Source organism: Bos indicus x Bos taurus, chromosome 19 (genome assembly GCF_003369695.1).
Source record: "Bos indicus x Bos taurus breed Angus x Brahman F1 hybrid chromosome 19, Bos_hybrid_MaternalHap_v2.0, whole genome shotgun sequence".
NCBI lineage: Eukaryota > Metazoa > Chordata > Mammalia > Artiodactyla > Bovidae > Bos > Bos indicus x Bos taurus.
In genome coordinates this window covers 26,425,701-26,444,240 of record NC_040094.1, presented here as the reverse complement: position 1 = coordinate 26,444,240, position 18,540 = coordinate 26,425,701, and the positions used below count along the sequence as shown (strand labels likewise).

The window sequence follows — 18,540 nt, the reverse complement described above, 5'->3', positions numbered from 1 at the left end:
GCCAGCTGGAGCCCTGGTCCCAGCTCCACCCACCTGCTCAAGAACATGATGGAGCAAGCTCCCCTGTCAACCCTGCATCACTGGTTAGCCCCTCACTACTGGCTCATTCTCCTTAGCATCTAAATTAGCATCCCGACTCCTTAGCATCTCATAGAGACTTTGCTGGCGGTCCAGTGGTTAAGGCTCGAGTTTGATCCCTAGTCAGGGAACTAACATCCCTCATGCCACACGGCCTGATCAAAACAAAAAAAAAGAAACAGTTTTTTTCTCTTTTTTCAAAAATCTAATAAATAAATAAATAGTAAACATGTGTTCTGGCACCTCTTTCTAGGATCCCTCTCCAACAACCATCACATGTCCCTGATCTCCTTGACAGCAACAGATCACAAAAGACTTAGCCTGCACTATCTCCCCTTCCTCACTGCTGCCTCTCCTCCCCCAACTCCAGGCAGGCTTCTGACCCCGTGGCTCCACTGAAGCTATTCCTGCCAAGGCCCCGTGACCTCCATCCTGCCCAGCTCAGAGGCCCCCTCCCATCTATCCACTCTGATCCACCTCTGACCTCAAGGGGTGTCCTCCTCTATTTCTTTCAGTGGCTCCTCCTCTCTCCCCAGAGGGGCTCCAGGACTCCTCCCTGAACTTCTCTATCCACAGTGACTCCCTCAATCTGTGATATTGTGATTTATAATAAGAAGTAAATGTTTCGTCTTTGTCCAGCTTCAGGCACAAAGCTCCTAAAATCCTTGGAATTTCCTAAGCAAGAGGTACAAAGGTGTCTTTTGTTATGTTAATGAAGTGAGTTGCACCGTGTCTTAGGATGGGGCTGGTTGCCAGGAGAACCCATGGGCAGGATTTAATCAATCGAGTCTGTGTAAAGAAGGCTCCATAAAAACCCAAAAGGATGGGGTTCAGAGAGCTTCCAGGTTGGTAAGCCATGGAGCTCTGGGGACAGTGGCGCCCTCTGAGAGGGCATGGAAAACTCAACTCCTTTCCCCATACCCTGTCCTTTGCATCTCTTCCATCTAGCTGTTCCTGAGTTACATCTTTTATGTGCCCAGTCACTTCAGTCATGTCTGACTCTCTGCAACCCCCTAGACTGTAGCATGCCAGACGCCTCTGTCCATGGGATTCTCTGGGCAAGAAGAACGCTGAAGTGGATTGCCATGTCCTGCTCCAAGGGATCTTCCCAACCCAGGGATCGAACCCGCATCTCTTGTGTCTCCACCTCCTTGGCCATGGAAGGTGCATGCAGTCCAGCCCCCTCCTCCCAGGCTCTCTCTCAGTCACTGGCCTCTCTGCTCCACCTATTTTACAGATGAGGACACTGAGACCCACAGGAGAACAGGCGTGATGACTCCAATCTCCAAGTTGAAACATGGGCACATTCTCCTACATGGCATCTATTTAATTGTCTAGAAAGTGCCATGACATTGACCAGAAGTCATATTCCTTATGAAAACGGTTGTCTGTCCAGGTCACTCCCCCCTCCACTTGCCATGCTCCAGTGTCCAGTGTGACCGGCAAGGCAAGCGTCTTCTCCCTGGAGGCTGGGCCCTCCCAGGCAGGGGCGGCATACCTGTCTCAGGATGAAGGCCACCACGTCCGTGGACTCCCAGTAGCTGGCGTGGAAGAGGTGGGGCAGGGCCACGGTGGGGAAGGCTGTGAGGACGTCAGGGCAGTACAGGGCGTAGTCGATGCGCTTGGAGCCCCACCACTTGGCTGTGACTGTGGATCCGAGAGGGAGGTGAGGACTGGACCTTGACCCAAGAGGCAGTGCGTGTGGGACCCCCAGGGTGCAGATCCAGTGGTGGACACGCCACTAGGACACGAATTTGGAGCCAGAGCACTCAGCTCAAAATGAGCTCTAGGACATGTGCCAGTCTTTCCCCAGCTTCAACGACCCCCCCAGTCCCCTCACCCACCCAACTGGCCTCCAGGTCACATGCTGCAAACTGATCCCCAGAACGAGGGCCAGATCCACAGACATATAGAGTCTCACCCCAGGGTTGCTGGTCAGAGGGACTCCCGTGGGGAAACTGAACATTGGGATTAGGGCTCTGGCTGAGGTCAGAGCTCAGACCACAGTCAGAGGTCAGGACCCCTGTCCAGGTCAGAGGTCACAGTTCTCTCTGAGATCAGAGCTCAGTCTAGATGTCCTGTTCCCCTCCTCCACGATCCTCAACAGCCCTGGCAGGGAACCAGTGCCCACCCGGAGGAAGCCCCTTTCCCGCGAATCCAGGTGGGGCCCAGGAGACCCTCACTCACTGCGGGAGGCACCCACGGGGGCCAAGCTGTCCGAGGACTCCGAGCTCTCACTGGAGCTGCCCTGGCTGATCCTCCGTGCCTGGCGCTGGGATCTCGGGGCCTGAGGGGGTGAGGCGGGGGCATCCAGAAGCGGCGGGCTCCCCCGGGAGCTGCCCTCCAGGAAGAGGGCACTGTGGGTATGCAGGGCATCAGCTGGAGGGGGAATTTCACAGTCAAGTCTGCATGGTGGTAGTTTAGTCACTAAATCATGTCCAATTCTTGCAACTCCATGGACTGTAGCCCTTCAGGCTCCTCTATCCATGGGATTCTCTAGGCACAAATACTGGAGTGCGTTGCCATTTCCTTCTCCAGGGGATCTTCCCACCCCAGGGATCGAACCCTGGTCTCCTGCATTGCAAACAGATTCTTTACCAACCGAGTTGTGAGGGAAGCCCAAAATAGAGGGCAGCATGCCTGAACAGGGACTTGAACCCTGGACCCTCAGATTAAAAGTCTGATGCTCTACCAACTGAGCTACTTAGCCCCGCCTCAAGGACAAGTGGTGGGTCTCAAATGGAGCTGCCCGGGCAGTGCCAGCCCCATGCTGGGTGGGAGTCTGGGCACCTGGGGAGGAGCCCACACCTCTCATCCCAGGGCCTGACCAGAACCCCTTCACCAGGTACCCGTTGGTTTCACATCCTCCAAGCCATGGGTTATGCAGGCACAAGTCAGGGTCCCAACCGTCACTCCAACCCCAACAGAGCTGCCGAGGGCACCTCTGGGACACTGCACCCAAAGCCCCAGCTGAGGTCACAGGTGACAACCATGAGCTTTGTAACACACTCCTCTCAGCCTTGGAGGATTGCGGCTGAGCCCGGACGTAAATGAGCCTGGGGGCAAGGGCGCCCTCTGGGGGCAGGAGGATGCCCTGACCAGAGACCGGCACATTTTAGGATGCCCTTCTCCCTGGTGACTCAGAAGGTAAAGAATCTGCCTGTAATGCGGGAGACCTGGGTTTGACCCCTGTGTTGGGAAGATTCTCTGGAGAAGGGAATGGCTGCCCACTGCAGTATTCTTGCCTGGAGAATTCCATGAACAGAGGAGCCTGGAGGGCTATAGTCCACGAGGTCGCAAAGTTGGACACGATTGAGTGACTTTCATTTTTCTATCTATAGAACCCCTCTATTAATAAAAACTCCTGACAAAACAGGACTTTGGAAACTAAGTTTCCTTTGATATGGGGTGGAAAGGGGTAAGCTGGGTTTAAATCCTGAATAAGACACACGCAAGGCAGCACATCCCCTCCGCCACCCCCCCCCCCCCGCCGGCCCCCCAACTCCAATCTGGCCCAAATCTCTGAACAGGGTCTGGCTAAACTTTCAAGGCTCTGATCTCCAAGCCCTGACTGTCCATCCCAGGCCTCCCCTTGGCCTCAACCCAGTCCATGCCTAGCTTACCCCATGTGAGCCCCGTAGGCCACTGGCCCTCCCCCAGTCCACCTCCCTTGCTCCTGCTGCTCCTCCACCCAGAAGATCCCTCAAAACCCACCCTCTAGCTCTTCACCTGTACAAATGCCTTGGTTGAAGACCCCCTCTTCCAAGAAGCCCACCAGGGTGACCCACTCCCTGACCTGCACCTCTAGAGTCCAGGCACTCAGCATGGATCCCAGACTTGCAATCAGGTCTGACATCTCAGTATTACACAGCCAGTATTACGCTGGCCCCAGACACAGGAGCTAATCAGGGGGCAGAGCCCAAAGATGCCTCCTGCAGAGCAGGAGCTCACACAGGTGGGCTGCCCCAAAGGCAGGTGAGTCAGAGGTCTTCCTGTCCACGCCACCCCCCACTCCCCCAAAAGTACTTTGTTCAGACTTTGTTCAGGTGAGTCTAGCCACTCTGACATCTGACAGCTTGGACGGGCTGGACCAGAGAGGGTGGCCCTAGGGCACCACCTGCATGGAGCCCAGCCTCCAGCTCAGCACACTCTGACACCCCCGAGAGCTTACCAAGGAGGAGGGGCTGTCCGTCGCCCAGTGGGAACCTCTGATAGCGGGGCACGCTGACAGGTGGCACCAGGTGGAACTTGGGCTCCAGCAGTGGTTCAAGCCGGGAGGCGGAGGGGTCTGCGCAGTGGAAGAAGCTGTAGACCTGACTGCAGGCGGGACGTACCTGGAAACCTTGGGGGGTGGGGGGAGGACACACAGGAAGCCCCTTGAACACCTGCTGCCTTGGTCCTAGGAGGCTCCCTCGACTGCAACTTTGAGAAACCTACTCCTCTGCTCAAGAACCTTCCATGGCTCCTGCTACCAACAGAATCAAAGCCACTTGGTTCAGCTTAACCCTCAAGGCCTTGCCAACCTACCCCACTTGGAAGCACCACTGTAGGCACCCAGCACTGGGGCCGTGATGGACAGCTGCTTTCCATTCTCTGTGCCTTTGCTCAAGCTCCCCCTGCTTTTAGCAGGATGTCCTCCACTGTTTCCATTGATCAAACTCCTTTCAATTCTGGCTGTCACTTAGTTGCTACCTGATCTATGAAGCAGACCTAGGGTCCTTCATTCAGGATCAGCTGCCTCTTTCTTCTGCCCAGCTAAATTCCCAGAACTGGGGTAGTAAGTAAACTTAGTTTGTCAGAGAGGGCCGAACACTTCTCCCATTGACCAGCAGGTGTCTCCACTGAGGCCTCATCGCATCATCTCGCTGCCCTGTCGGTCTCAGTCAGGGCACTGGACCGTCCAGCATCCCGGGAACCCTAGGTTTTCTTAGCAACGTTAACCACAGCTGTGAGATTCTGCCTGTTTCCCCTACTTCTATCAGAGCCCCTCCACTCCCGACTTTGTATCTACGATCAACAGTCGTAGTGCAGTTTGTTGGTAAGCTTTGGGACAAAAGAATTTGGAGGATCCCTGATCCATTGTGCTCCCAGGGGCCTCCAGCCTCTTATATCCTCAGAGTCACTGCTAAACCATCTTCTGGTGCAAATCACCTCTGGAAGTATATCAGAGGAATGGGGGAAGGCATTCAAGGCTGTGGGGACCTTGCAAGCAGAGGCACTGAGGTGGAGGGGGCGGATCTGCAGGGGGCAGTAAGACCAACCTGGCTGCAGGGGGCCTACCTGGGTATTGGGGAAGGAGCGGGTGGGTACAGTAGGGTTTCTCTTCCCAGAAAGCATGACAACCAGGCAACGGAGCCTGTGGTAGGGAGTGAAATCCACCAGGGGCTGCCTCACCTGGCCCCATCGGGGAAGTTGCCCCACTCTCCCTCCTGCCTCCATCCCTTTCTTCTTCTTCCTTGCCTCTCTTTCCATCTACCCCCAATTCTCTGGTCCTCCCCACCCCTACTCTCCCCAGTTCCAGGTCCTGACACAGTGCCCTAGTGACTCAAAGGCATCTCAGGCCCCAGCCAGCATCACACCCACCATCCAGTCCGGGCAGCACTGTCCTCCGCATGGCCAGGACCAGGCCCAGGGGTGAGCCGAAGAGGAAGAAGTCGGACACCTCAAAATCCAAGCGGCCCAGGCTGACCTCGGGGACCTGGGGGCCCCCGGCTGCTGGGGAATCGGCTTCGTCCTTCAGCACACTGGAGTGGATGCTGGCCCAGGGAGGAAGACAGGGGAGTGCAGGTTAGGGGGGGAACTGAGCATACAGAGGGCTGAGAGCTGAAGAAGCGATGCTTTCAAACTGCGGTGCTGGAGAAGACTCTTGAGAGCTCCTTGGACAGCAAGGAGATCAAACCAGCCAATCCTAAAGGAAGTCAACCCTGAATATTCATTGGAAGGACTGATACTGACGCTCCAGTACTTTGGGAACCTGATGTGGAAAAGACCCTGATGCTGGGCAAGACTGAGGGCAGGAGGAGAAGGGGGCGACAGAGGATGAGATGGCATTACCAACTCAATGGACACGAGTTTGAACAAACTCTGGGAGATGGTGAAGGACAGGGAAGCCTGGTGTGCTGCAGTCCATGGGGTCGCAAAGAGTCAGACTTGACTGAGCGACTGAACAACAACAAGCACTCAGGAGTGAGCACCTAGCAGGGCAGCCTGATGTCTGAGTTGCAGCACCCAGCGCTGGATCTCTGCGGCAGGGCTCAGCCCGGGACCCACTTGCTTGATCACCAACACAAATTGGTGACCATCTCAGCATCTGCCACCAAGGCCTGGCCAACATTTGACTAAGGCAGGAGTCAGCCAACTTTTCCTATAAAGGGCCAGATGGTAAATATTTCAGACTTTGGGGTCCATATCGCCTCCATCACATCTACTTCACACTGCTGCATGGCACTCGGGCGATACGTGAATAAACCCATGTGACTGTGATCCAATAAAATAATCTTCCTTAAAACGGACTGAGCACATGAAACCTAAGCCTCCTGCCTCATCGTGCTGGTTTTGTGATGGCCACACTGTGAATTCCTGTCCAACAGAGAAGCCCAGCCTGGCCGGACAGCTGGGCATCATCGGTCCTGCCAGGATGAGGGCTTTCATGGTAACTCGTGTTCCAGGCAACCCGCAGACACAGATGCAAACAGCTTGGTTTTTCCTCCCCTCCAGCTCACAGAGGAAATCGAGCTTAAAGAGAAAAACAGGAGCCACACAGAATTCCAATGGTTCCCATCCCAGGCACCATTGCCTCAAAGAGCTCAAGTTGATGTGCAGACCCAGAGCAGGCTGCCAAAAATAGGCAGGAAAACTGGGGACCTCCCAAAACTTTCAGCTGCATTCAGGTACCACTCAGGGTTTCAGAAAATCCAGTGGCACACGATCTATGAATACATTTTTGTTATTGTGTAGTCGCTAAGTCCCAGCCAATTCTTTTGCAACCCCATGGGCTGTAGCCCGCCAGGCTCCTCTGTCCATGGGATTTCCCAGGCAAGAAGTGGGTTGCCATTTCCTTCTCCAGAGGATCTGCCCAAACCAGAGACTGAACCTGCATCTCCTGCATTGCAGGCGGATCCTTTACCACTGAGCCACCTGGGAAGCCCCATGAATCCATTAATGGAATGCAAATTCCACCAAAATACGCAAGTTGGAGGAAAAAGGGAATTTTAGAAATAAGCTTCGAAATGTGTGCCAGTCCCCCATCGCCTGTGGGCGAGGGTCTGGGCAGTGGAATCTGAATCCCCACACACCCTCTGCCTCTTGCAATTGGAGCATCTTGCAGTGAGAATGACGACCCTGCTGTTTAACAATTCATATTTCATGTACAGCGTGGTCCCTAAACACATACCAACTACTTAATTGCCAGAGAAACAGCCATCTGTCCCTGCACCAGAGGAAAGAGCTGGCTGCACTGGACCAGCCACTGAGAGCCTCCAACTTCACGTCACTCTCCAAATGTGGGGTTTTCTTAAAGGATTTTTCAAGGATGAACCAGAAATGTTAGGATTTTACCCTGCAACCTGACTTGAAATGTAGCTGCTTCTCTCAAGAATAATCTTTCAGAGGGCCTTTGAATAGTCAGAGGTTTCAATATGCAGAGCCTTTGACCTAATAATTCTTCCTCCAGGAACCCATCTGAATAAAATAGCCCTAATATATACCTAAACATTTATGCACAAAGATGTTTCCGGACTGCTGTTTATAATCATAAAGAATTGGAAAAAAAGCCGAAGTGTCCAGTTACTGGGACTGTGCAAGATATCATCCATTCACTTAATAAAACATTGTTAAGAATATTTATCAGAATATTTATATTAAGAATATTTTTCATCATATGGTGAAAGACCATAATATAAGAGTTTTGTTTTGTTTTTTTTTTCTCTAAGTAAACCTACAGGCAAATCTTCCTTGGTGGCTCAGACAGTAAAGAAATTGCCGGCAATGCAGGAGCCCTGGGTTCAATCCCTGGGTCAGGAAAATCCCCTGCAGAAGGAAATGGCAACCCACTCCAGTATTCTTGCCTGGAGAATCCCATGGACAGAGAAGCCTGGCAGGCTACAGTCCATGGGATCGCAAACACATGACTGAACTCTCAGACATGACTGAGCGACTAAGACTTTCGCTTTCACAAGCAAAGCATGTAAAAAATATACTGAAAGGAATTAATATCCAATGTGTTAGCAGTGGTGAGAGGATACATTTTCCAAATGTTGTGATGACCTGGTGCTACTTATCATTTGGATAGAAAAGGAGGATGGGAGGAGAGAACTGAGGAGAAAGGGGAGAAGAAAAGAGGCATTTCTTCTCACTTGGACTTATGTTCAATGCTCATATGAATCCTGAAAAAATACTCATATGAATCCTGAATGAATGGTTGGATGGCATCACTCAATGAGCATGAGTTTGGGCAAACTCCAGGAGATGGTGAAGGACGGGAAAGCTTGGCACGCTGCACAGTGCTTGGGGTCAGAAAGAGTCGGAAAGACTGAAGAACAACAGATTCATTTAACCAGTGTCCATTAACGTGCTCCTTCTAGAAAGTTAAAGGGTGGGCAGTTCCATGGAGGGACCTGGCTGGTCTTTGAATAAAAGTGCATTGCTTACGGCAGAATCTAACACAACGTTTAAAGCAACTATACCCCAATTTAAAAAAAAAAAAAAAGGATACTGGTGCCCGGCACTGGGAGACCCCGGCTCTCCAGTAACTGGTTGTGTGATCCATGGAAAGTTCCTGACCTACCTGGCCTTTGCTGGCCCATTTGAGAAATACCAAGAACACAATACTAAGAAATGCTAAGAAATACAAAACACACCTACTTCTGTTCTTTCACCAGATTCTTAAAACCATCAGTGAAGTAGGCTGGGCAGCATCTACCCTCTTGGTGAGACCAACTGTCCCATCTCTCTGCAAGTTGAGCGGATGGGGTTGGCAGGCCCAGCATGCAGAGTCCCCGGTCTCCGTGCAGGGTCCGTGGGGCGTGGCCTCAGTCCCTGCATTTCAGTGCTGGTCCCTGGGCCCCCCATAGAAAAAGCTGGGGCATGTGACTGGTCACAGGCCTCCCAGATGACTGGGCCGAGGCTCTGTTCCCCTGGACGCTCTGCTGGAAGGCGGCAGGGCAGGCACAAGGAGCGGCTACCTTGATAAGAAGGCATGATGCTGGGTGATGGCCTCGCAGTCATAGGTGGAGGAGTCGCTCTGCTTCCGTGGCAATGGCCGCTTGGGCTCTTCATCCTCCAAGGTGCTGGAGACGTCGATGCTGCTCTTGCTGAGCCGCTTGCTGCCCGCCAGGCTGCAATCCTCCTCCACCACCACCGGGGCGTCCTTGGGGGCCGAGCAGAGGACAGGAGGGCACTGCGGTCACTCTGGGGCCCCAGGACAAATGAACCCCCTTCTCCTAAGATGCGAGAGGCAGTACTTCTTCCAAAAGGAGCATGGGAGCCACAACACACACACAAAAAAGATGGGATTTTAGGCACAGGGCTGTCCCCTAAGTCCAAAGGGCTCACTGAAGGAACTTCCCTGACCTTCCAGTGGTTAAGACTCTGCACTTCCACTGCAGGGAGCACCGGTTCAATCCCTGGTTGGGGAACTAAGATCCTACTGCCACATGGCCCAAAAACACCCAGAAAATTTCTTTAACTGAATTTAAAAAACGAAAATACAAAATATCAACTTATTAAAATTATATATAAAAAAAAAGGTCTCAGTGATCCAGTGGGACTCTGGAGAGCTCTCTGGGGAGCTGAGGCTAAATGAGCCTTCTCTGAGCTCCAGTTTCCTCACCTGTGATAGTAATCTCCCACCACTCTTGCAGGATTGTGAACACTTTGTAACCTGGATGTCACAGCACCAACCAGGGCTAACACTGCTCCCCCACGAGAGGCCCTGCTCCCCGGGGGGGGCTCCCAGGGACATCCCCTCCCCCACCCCACCATCTGGCCCGCACCTGGGTGCTGCTGAAGCTCCCCTTCCGGCTGCTGCTGCCAGGGCTGTCACCCGTGGGTCCCGCGCTGTAGCAGATGGCATCGAAGGCCAGGAGGCCCCCTACACAGTCCCCGATGAGACACACCTGCAGAAGGCAGAGCTGGGACTGCGGGCCTGCCCACTGCTGCCCCCTTGCCCCACACCCAGCCAGAGTGCAGCCAGCCGGTCCACAGGGGAACAAGGAGCCTGTCCCAGGGAGGCACTGAGAGTCCCAACATGGGGACAGGAGGGTCCGCTTGAGGATGGAAACCAGGCTACAGTCAGGGTCAGACTTGGGTCACAGATCAGCATGGGCTGATAATCAGAACTCAGGTGTTGGCCTCAGTTTTCCTATCTGTAAAATGAGGACAGACCCAAAGATCTCAAAAGCCTCTTAGGATGTCAGAAGCTAGGGCTGCAGAGCAGCCTGATCTAGATCCTTCCGGCAGGTCCCAACATCTCTCAGGGCAGGGACAAGGTCAGGGAGGTGAGGGCAGGCTGTCCTACCTGCCCACTGAAGCCAATCCCATCGGGGGATTTGAGGAACTCCGCATACACCTGGTTGGCTCGCTCGATGACAGTGGCAACCGCATCCTGGTACTGTGGGGAGGAGATGGCCAACAGGGGCAGGGCGGCCAGAGGGACATGGTCCTGGCTGTTGCTGAGACAACCCACGTCGTGGCTGAATGGGTTCAGGCTGCAGACAGGAAGCCAAGGTAAGTCCACCTGGGACCAGGCAGGAGGGTGGGCTTGGAGTCGTGGACGGGGCGAGAGAGAGCACATGCTGACCAGAAATTGGGCCCTGGGGTCGGGGCTGTTGAGGAGGACCCAGGCAGGAGACAAAGCCCCAGCCGTGAATCCCAGCATGGGGGGAGTGGCTAGCCTGTGAGGACCCGCTGTGTGTCCATCCCGTGCCAGCCATCGTGTGGCCCCTGGAGTCTCCCACGACAGCAGGGCTCTCTGCCCGCCTCAAAGGACACACCAGTTATGGAGGAGGCCACCACTGGTGTGGGTCAGAATGGGGGTATGTCAGGACTTCCCCAGTGGTCCATTGGTTAAGCCTTCATGCTTCCACTGCAGAGTTCAATCCCTGGTGGGGAACTAAGATCCCATATCCATGCATGCTAAGTTGGTTCAGTCGTGTCCGACTCTTTGCGACCCTGTGGACTGTAGCCTGCCAGGCTTCTCTGTCCATGGGATTCTCCAGGCAAGAATACTGGAGTGGGTTGCCATGCCCTCCTCCAGGAGATCTTCCCCAACCAGGAATCGAACCCACATCTCTTGTGTCTCCTGCATTGGCAGATGGGTTCTTTACCACTAGTGCCACCTGGCAGCCAAAAGGGGGTGGGAACATGTCATCATGGCAGACTTCCTGGAGGAGGTGAGGTTTGATCTATGACTCAAGGAAGTCTTTAGGGAAGCTAGAAAGAGGAAAGAGGGTGTGCCAGGCATAGGGCTCACACACCAGCCATGCGCCTGCATGTATGGTATCATGTCTGTCTTTCTGGGGAGGGGATCCAGAGCCTTCATGGGCTTTGCAGAAAGGTCTGTGACCCCAGAAAGGACTGAGAGAGCCTGTCCTGCAGCATCCCCCAACAAGTGGACTGACTGTCAGCTCCTGCATGGGCTCCCTCACTTCTCTGCCCCTCTCTCTCTGGGCAGCTCAGCCTCATCTGGAACCAGCTCCCAGTGGCCCGTGCCTGCCTGCACCCTCACCCGTCCTACCTCTGTCCCCAGGGGCATCAGGCCCAGTTGGCTGGGAGGTTCAGCAGAGGGGGGGCACTGTACACCCCCTCCCCAGAGCCTGCCCTTCCCCCAGAGTCCAAGCTCGGGCTGACCCAGGACCCAACACTGATCCCAGTGGGAGTCTGACAGAGACTGCGGAAGGTGACAGGGTGCAGGGCACCCTGGGCAGGTGACAAAGAGCCCCTGCTGCGCAAGGCCAGCCTGACAGCCATTCCTCATCTCCAAAAAATCACAAATTAGAGGAAACAGCCCTCAATTGCAGCCGGAGAGATTTTAATTATCTGAGAAAGAGCTCCCTCCCAGCAGTGATTAGGGCTGATTGATGGCCCAGGCAAGATGCTGCCTGGGGGAGCGCTGGGCTCCCACTTTCCGGCCCCTCCAGTGTCCCTGGGCCATATGTCTTCCTGGAGATCGGCCTGGACTGGGTGACCCAGCTCTGGAGGTCAGATATCCTGGGGGCGAGGGGGTTGCTGGAGGACTGAGATTGATTGTGAAGGAACACAATTAACTCCGACTGTTGGAGTGTGACAGACAGAGTCTTCTTTCAACTCAGCTTCCCAAACCCGCTGCCGAGCCAAAGCCCAGAGGGAGTCAGGATGCAGATTCCAGGGCTCCTCCCCTCCGGATTCAGACGCCCCAGGGGGAGGCCTACCGCCTAGCAGTTTAACAAAAATCACACCCGGGATCTGGGCCATTAAACACGTTGGGGAAATACATTTTCCTTCCTGAGCTAATCTCCTTTCTTCCAGCTCTGATAGAGATCTGCCCAGCCCGAGTTCTGGGAACACAGACGAATCTCAAAGGCAGAGGAGACTTTCCTTTCTCTCTCAGAGGGGACATGTGAGACCCCTGCATGTGCTCCCCGTGCTCCCACCCACCAACCAGCGGAGCTGAGCCCTTCTCCTTACAGCCACACTTGACGCAGAGCCCCTTCTCCATCTCCCTAGGGAGTTGGCACTAGGCTGGGGGTCCCTTTCTACCCTCCCCAAGGGGGTTCTTCTTTGCAGAGGCTGTGAAAGAGGGTAAAGGCCAGGACAGAGGTGCCACTGGCCTCCCTCTCACTGCACTACAGAAAGTTCCCGGCTCCAGTCCCAGCCATCTACCACACATACTAGGCACTGCTTTGTAGGTGCATCCAGGGCTCCCGACTGGCTCCAGGCACCCCCTCAACAGGGAGGGCATCTGGAGAGCACTTGGCTCCTGGATCATTGGACAGGGTCTCCCATAGGCCCCCAGGTCCTGAGGGCCCCCGGTTTCTCAGTCTATCCTGCAGAGTTTCCAGGGCAGGTTTGGATGAGGAGCCAAGGCCCTGAGAGCACACTGCCTCACTTCCAGCCAGTGGGGTTCCCTCCTCCCGCCCCAGCCCACTGTCTGCCAATGGACAGTGCTCCTACGAGGATGGTGACGCAAGTCCCAGCCCATCCCTGTGCCCTACCATGTGCTTCACCCATTCTAGCACACAGAATCCTCACAAAAACTCTAAGACATGGTTGATATACCATGATCATCCCCACTTTACAGATGAGGAAACAGATAGGGAGAGGTTAAACAACTTCCTGCCCTTCCCACCCCACCCCCCACCCAGGTCACAGAGCTGGAACTCAAGCTCAGGATGACTGAAGAGCCCACACCCCTCACCAGGTTACGCTACTCTCAAAGCACACCCAAAAATCACCTCCTCCAGGAAGCCTCCCTGGCCTTCTCTCTGAGTGTCCACAACACCATGTGCCACCTCGATCTCTACTGGCTCTGACTTAGATCAAGAGTGGGGCTGCCTGGCTTTGACTCCTGGGTCCCTGCGTAACCCTGGAGGAAACTGCTTAACTTCTCAATGCCTCAACTTCATTATCTGGACCAACAAGACCAGGGCCTGCTGAGCACAGCAAGGGAGTCTGAGCTATGTACTGCGGGGCACCAGCGCCACCCAGTCCCAGGCAGAAGAGAATTTGGTGCATGTTAATCCCTTTAGATTCTTGCTGATCATTTTCCTCCAGTGATGCTCATGGTCAGTCAGGATCTGACATCCCAGGGAGGCCTTGGCAGGCACCCACCTGCCCATGTGGCAGGGGCAGCCCCTCTGCTTAGGCACCCCCGACCCGGCCCAGCCAGCCCAAACAAGCAGAAAGGAACTCACTTGGAGACAAGCGAGAAAGCCTCCGAGCAGATGGCGGGACAGGGGACGAACTTGACGAGGATGTGGCCCAGGGCTGCGGGGAAGTGGGCGCGCGTGACCTTCTCCAGCACGGAGCTGAAGGTGTGGATGTCGGCCACCTTGCAGGATGGGTCCCCCGAGCCCGTGTCCAGGACATTCCCCCCGTGCAGCACCAGCAGGAGGACGTGTGTCTTGCAGGAGCGCTGCGGGCAGCCTTCCTGAGGGGGACATCAATCAGGATAGAGAGAGAGACAGGCAGTGGGGTGGGGTGGGAAGGCAGGGGACACTCAGAGAACCACGCACACACAGGGGACTCTGATGGCACCTCCTGTGCGTTCAGAGTGAGGGGCATGGGCTGACAGGAGGGCAAGCCCCTCTGTGTTAGTGTGGGATGAGTCCCAAAAGGCTCTTCTTATTTGTACGGGGTCCTGGAAGCCCAAAGAAGGACAGTGTGTGTTTGGTCGCTCAAGTGTATCCGACTTGTAGCCCGCCAGACTCCTCTGTCCATGGGATTCTCCAGGCAAGAATACTGGCATGGATTGCCATTTCCTTCTCCAGGGGATCTTCCCGACCCTGAGATCGAAACCCTGTCTCCTGCCCTGGCAGGTGGCTTCTTTACCAGGGAAGCCCAGAGAGAGACAGAGACCAGCACCAGGTCACACAGAAAGGCCAGTGAGGAGCTGGGTGAAGACTGGCTGGCCTGTCTACCGGCTAGCGACTCTTCCTAGCTTTCTGAACCCAGAGGCGGCCCAGACATCCCCAGAAACCCACCTCATTGTCTTCATGGATCTCGATGCTTCCTTGGGCTGGGAACCTCTGTCTTCTCAAGGAAACCCGGTACAGTTCTCCTGTAGGGTGGGGAATGGAGGACTCAGCATCTCAGGCCTCCCTCACAGAGACTGGACACTCCCTGGGCCCTGGCTGGCCCATGGCCTGGGCTCCCAGGAGAACTGGAACGATAGCATCTGGAGCTTGGGAGGGCCACGCCACCCAGCCCCAACTTCCTACATCAACACAACCTAAAACCTTTCTCCTCCTTGGGAAAGGGAGGCCGGCAGGGAGGCCAGACATGATGAGGTCCCTGAGGCCAGGAGGGGTGTCCCAGAAGGTAACTCTCCTGCTCTTTCTTCCTCTCCCAGTAACTTCAGCAGCAGGATGAGTGTCATCTCGTGACTCCCAGATACAGATGGAAACTCGGACCAAGCATTCTCTGAAAATAGCTAGAGATGCTGGATAAAATACTTTTTAAAGATCTGGTTGAAGCTCTCAAAGTGACTGCAAAGCCTTAAATGATGGGACCCTGGTCCCGGGGAGGTGGAGCCTCCGAGAGGCAAAGCCAGCATCTAGGACCACATGAGCTGTCACCCACGAGCTTCGGGGCCAACCACTGCCAAGACTCTTTCCTTGCTTCTCTCAGCAGCCACCCCCTCCCCTAGGAAGCACTTCTGAGCATCCAGCCCTGCCTGAGCTCCTGTTCCTCTACGTACACGAGAGCTGTGGACCAAATCTGGCCCACCATCTGTTTTTGTAAATAAAGTTTTATTGGGACACAGCCAGCTCTTTCATTTATGTATTGTCTGTGGCTGCCTGTGCCACAGTGGCAGAGTCAACTGGTCATCACAGAGTCCTTACAGTCGACAAAGGATTATCTGACCCCTTACAGAACAGTTTGTCTGATCTAACACCCACATTTCTGAAAGCCACTGCACTGGACTCTCAGGTGGAGAGAGGCCTTTAATACATCCAATGGCCCCCTCACGGCCCACCCAGTGATGCCAGCCACGCAGAAATCCTCACCGCCTCTCCTTTCTCCCCATAAGAAGGGTACTGTTTCCTCTGTGTGGCTGAACCACATGGTTGGACTGTGAGCCACTTGTTTGCCTCCAATGACTGGGAACTCACTCACCGCTAAAGCAGCGGGTTCTAGACAGGATGGCCCTCTCTGCTTCCCACTCCGCCCCCACCCCCTGTTGTGAGACTGCAGCACCCACTAGGAGTCACGTCTGGGGAGCGGCCTTCCCAGAGGCTTTGTGGGCAACCCTCTGGTGGGTGTGGGTGAGAGCCCTGGCCAACATGTTTCTGAGTCAACAACATCTCAGCCGTTTCTGGCCCCAGGGGAGGGCACTTCTGCAAAGAATTCCAAGTGAGAAGCTTTGCTTAGCCGGGAAGTGCATTTCTGAAATACTGTGTCCTCACGGACACAACTCTGGTCTAAGGGTAACTGCTTTATGAGCTTGGAGCTGCTGCCCAAACAGACAGGAAATCGTTTCCCCGATGATGGAGGGGGTTGCCTTGAAGGAGGAAGAAAAAAAACTTGTTTTGAGGCTGGACTCTGCCCAGCACTTACTCAGGTTCCTTCAGTGGCTCAGGCTCTTCTGCCTTATTTCTAACATCCTGTAGACCTTGCCCTGGGCTTGGCTAAAAGAGGCCTGCACCCCATCTTCAGGACAAGATCATAATAAAAGACACCAGTAAAGGGCACATTCTTATTGAGCACTTATTATGTTCCAGGCATTATGAGCTTTACAGGTACTATCTCATATAGCCCCCACAGTTAGCCTCTGAGCTGTGGTCCTTTTCTTATTAGCCCCATTTTACAGACGAGAAGACTGAGGCTCCAACAACCAAGATCACTTGCCCCAAACCACACAACTAATAAGACTGAGCGAGCTGCCCCACACTTAGTGGAAGACGATGCCTGACAAAGTGGTTCCCCTCCCATCCCCCTGACCTCCACAGGAACTTCCCAATGAGGCAGTATGACAATCTCCTTTCTGCAGGAGAGAAACACAGAAGCACAAAATGATAAGTGACACCTTGAAGACCGAAGTCCCTAAGACCTCTTCCCACTGCACTTGAAACAGTCTGCTAAGGGGAAACCCCAAGAAGGGACGCTGACGGTCACTTCCCCAGGATGAAGCGACCATGCTTCGTAGTGTGTGCATCCTCGTGTGTGCAGCTCTGGGGCAGGTGGACCAGGAGGAACCAGGAGCTGGGCAGAGCTGAGGTCACGGGCGGGAAGCCTGGGAGACCCCTCACTTCTGGGGCTGGGAGAGACCTAGCTGGGACCGTGGACTTTGGAGCCAGAATGCCTGAACATGAATGTAGGCCCTTTTTTTTTTTGGCTGCACCAGATCTTTGATGCAGCACGCAGGCTTCGCTTATGAAACATGGGCTCTAGAGCTCACAGGTTCAATAGTTGTGGCACTCGGGCTAAGTTGCCCCACAGTACATAGGATCTGGGTTCCATGAACAGCGATTAAACCCATGTCCCCCTTCATTGAAAGGTGGATTCTTAACCATTGGACCCCAAGGGAAGTCCCAAAATGTAGGTTCTTACCAGCTGTGAGTTCTGTGCCTCAGTTTCCTCATCTGGAATATGGGCAAAATAATAGAAGCTACCTTATAGAGTGGATGATGAGGATAAAGGAACCCATATACAAAAAGTGCTTAGGACAGGGCCTGGAACATGGTAAGTGCTATGTAAGTGTTAGTAGTTGTTTATTAATTACTATGATCCAGGGTGCATCGGGGTGGGTGGGTGGGGCACAGAGTCAGGGCCACGGCTGACACAATGGGGCTAGAAGCTGATGGGGACATCACCGCCTCCACACTCCTGCCCTGCCCCCAAGTCCCTCCCTGAGACCTGGCAGGCTCCCCAGCCTCACTGGGCTGGATGCCTGCTTGCAGTGTGATTACAGAATTAAATACTGTGATTGCCACAAATTACCATGGCGAGGCTATAAATAAGTTGCAGGGAAGACATGAGGGTCCTGCCATCTCCTGGGCACCATGCCCTGTGTTAGGTGGGGACCGCATCCTGTACCCTCGCTGATTACACAGACTCAGAGCACCTGCATCCTTGATCTTCCTGTGGTCAGCTCCCTTGGGGCCCACATGATGCTCTGGGCATCAAACCATGCTGAGTCCTGGACGCAAACAATGCTGAGGCAGTTCCTGGCTCAGAGGAGACAAGAGACCAGCAGGGTTGCCCTCAGCATCCCTCAACCCTTCTCTAGCTGAGGGGAAGAGCCTGACCCCCGCAAGCTGTTTGAAGACACAGACTTGCTTCCTTTTAATGCACAAAAGTCAGAGATGCTTTGCTCTAGGAGAGGGGAGGAGGGTAGACTTCACCTGCCAGATCTGGATCCTGGCCCCTTGAGAGCTGAGTAACAGGAGCAAAGTTTCCCCATCTCCAGTCTTAGAAGAGACCTCTATAGACAAGCTGAAAGGCAGTTTAGTACCCGTCTGCTGGTATCTTGCCCACAAGGGTTCTGCTCCTCTAAGAACCAGACATTCCTACCACAATGAGTGAGGCCACAGGCTCTGAATCACTCAGAGACACAGCTCTCACTCTTCCATGCGTTTGCTCATCCTGAACCCTCTGCCTGGTAAGGCCTTCCTCCTCTGCAGACCAGCAAACTCCTACCTAACCTTCAAGACCCCACTCAATTGTCACCACCTCTGGAAAGCTTTCTGAGATCTACTCAGAGATGGTTATCTCACAGTGTGCCTGGTGGGGCCTGGCTTGTGGCTGTGAGATTACTTGTCTATT

General features: G+C 54.3%; 1 protein-coding gene and 1 non-coding gene across 3 annotated transcripts in view; both read right to left on the bottom strand.

The window, feature by feature from the left end:
• The window catches only part of PITPNM3 (PITPNM family member 3), a 97,033-nt gene that overhangs the window by 12,773 nt on the left and 65,720 nt on the right, over positions 1–18,540 (bottom strand). For both annotated transcript variants that reach the window (XM_027517742.1, XM_027517743.1), the window contains 9 exons: positions 14,757–14,833; positions 13,968–14,203; positions 10,595–10,784; positions 10,071–10,193; positions 9,261–9,445; positions 5,662–5,834; positions 4,250–4,420; positions 2,266–2,457; positions 1,577–1,725 (listed from right to left, as the gene is read on the bottom strand). In XM_027517742.1, coding sequence (XP_027373543.1) covers positions 1,577–1,725; positions 2,266–2,457; positions 4,250–4,420; positions 5,662–5,834; positions 9,261–9,445; positions 10,071–10,193; positions 10,595–10,784; positions 13,968–14,203; positions 14,757–14,833 — 1,496 coding nt within the window. The remainder of the gene's footprint in view (positions 1–1,576; positions 1,726–2,265; positions 2,458–4,249; positions 4,421–5,661; positions 5,835–9,260; positions 9,446–10,070; positions 10,194–10,594; positions 10,785–13,967; positions 14,204–14,756; positions 14,834–18,540) is intronic.
• On the bottom strand, positions 2,716–2,788 carry TRNAK-UUU. The gene has a single exon. It is a non-coding gene; the product is annotated as a tRNA-Lys (tRNA).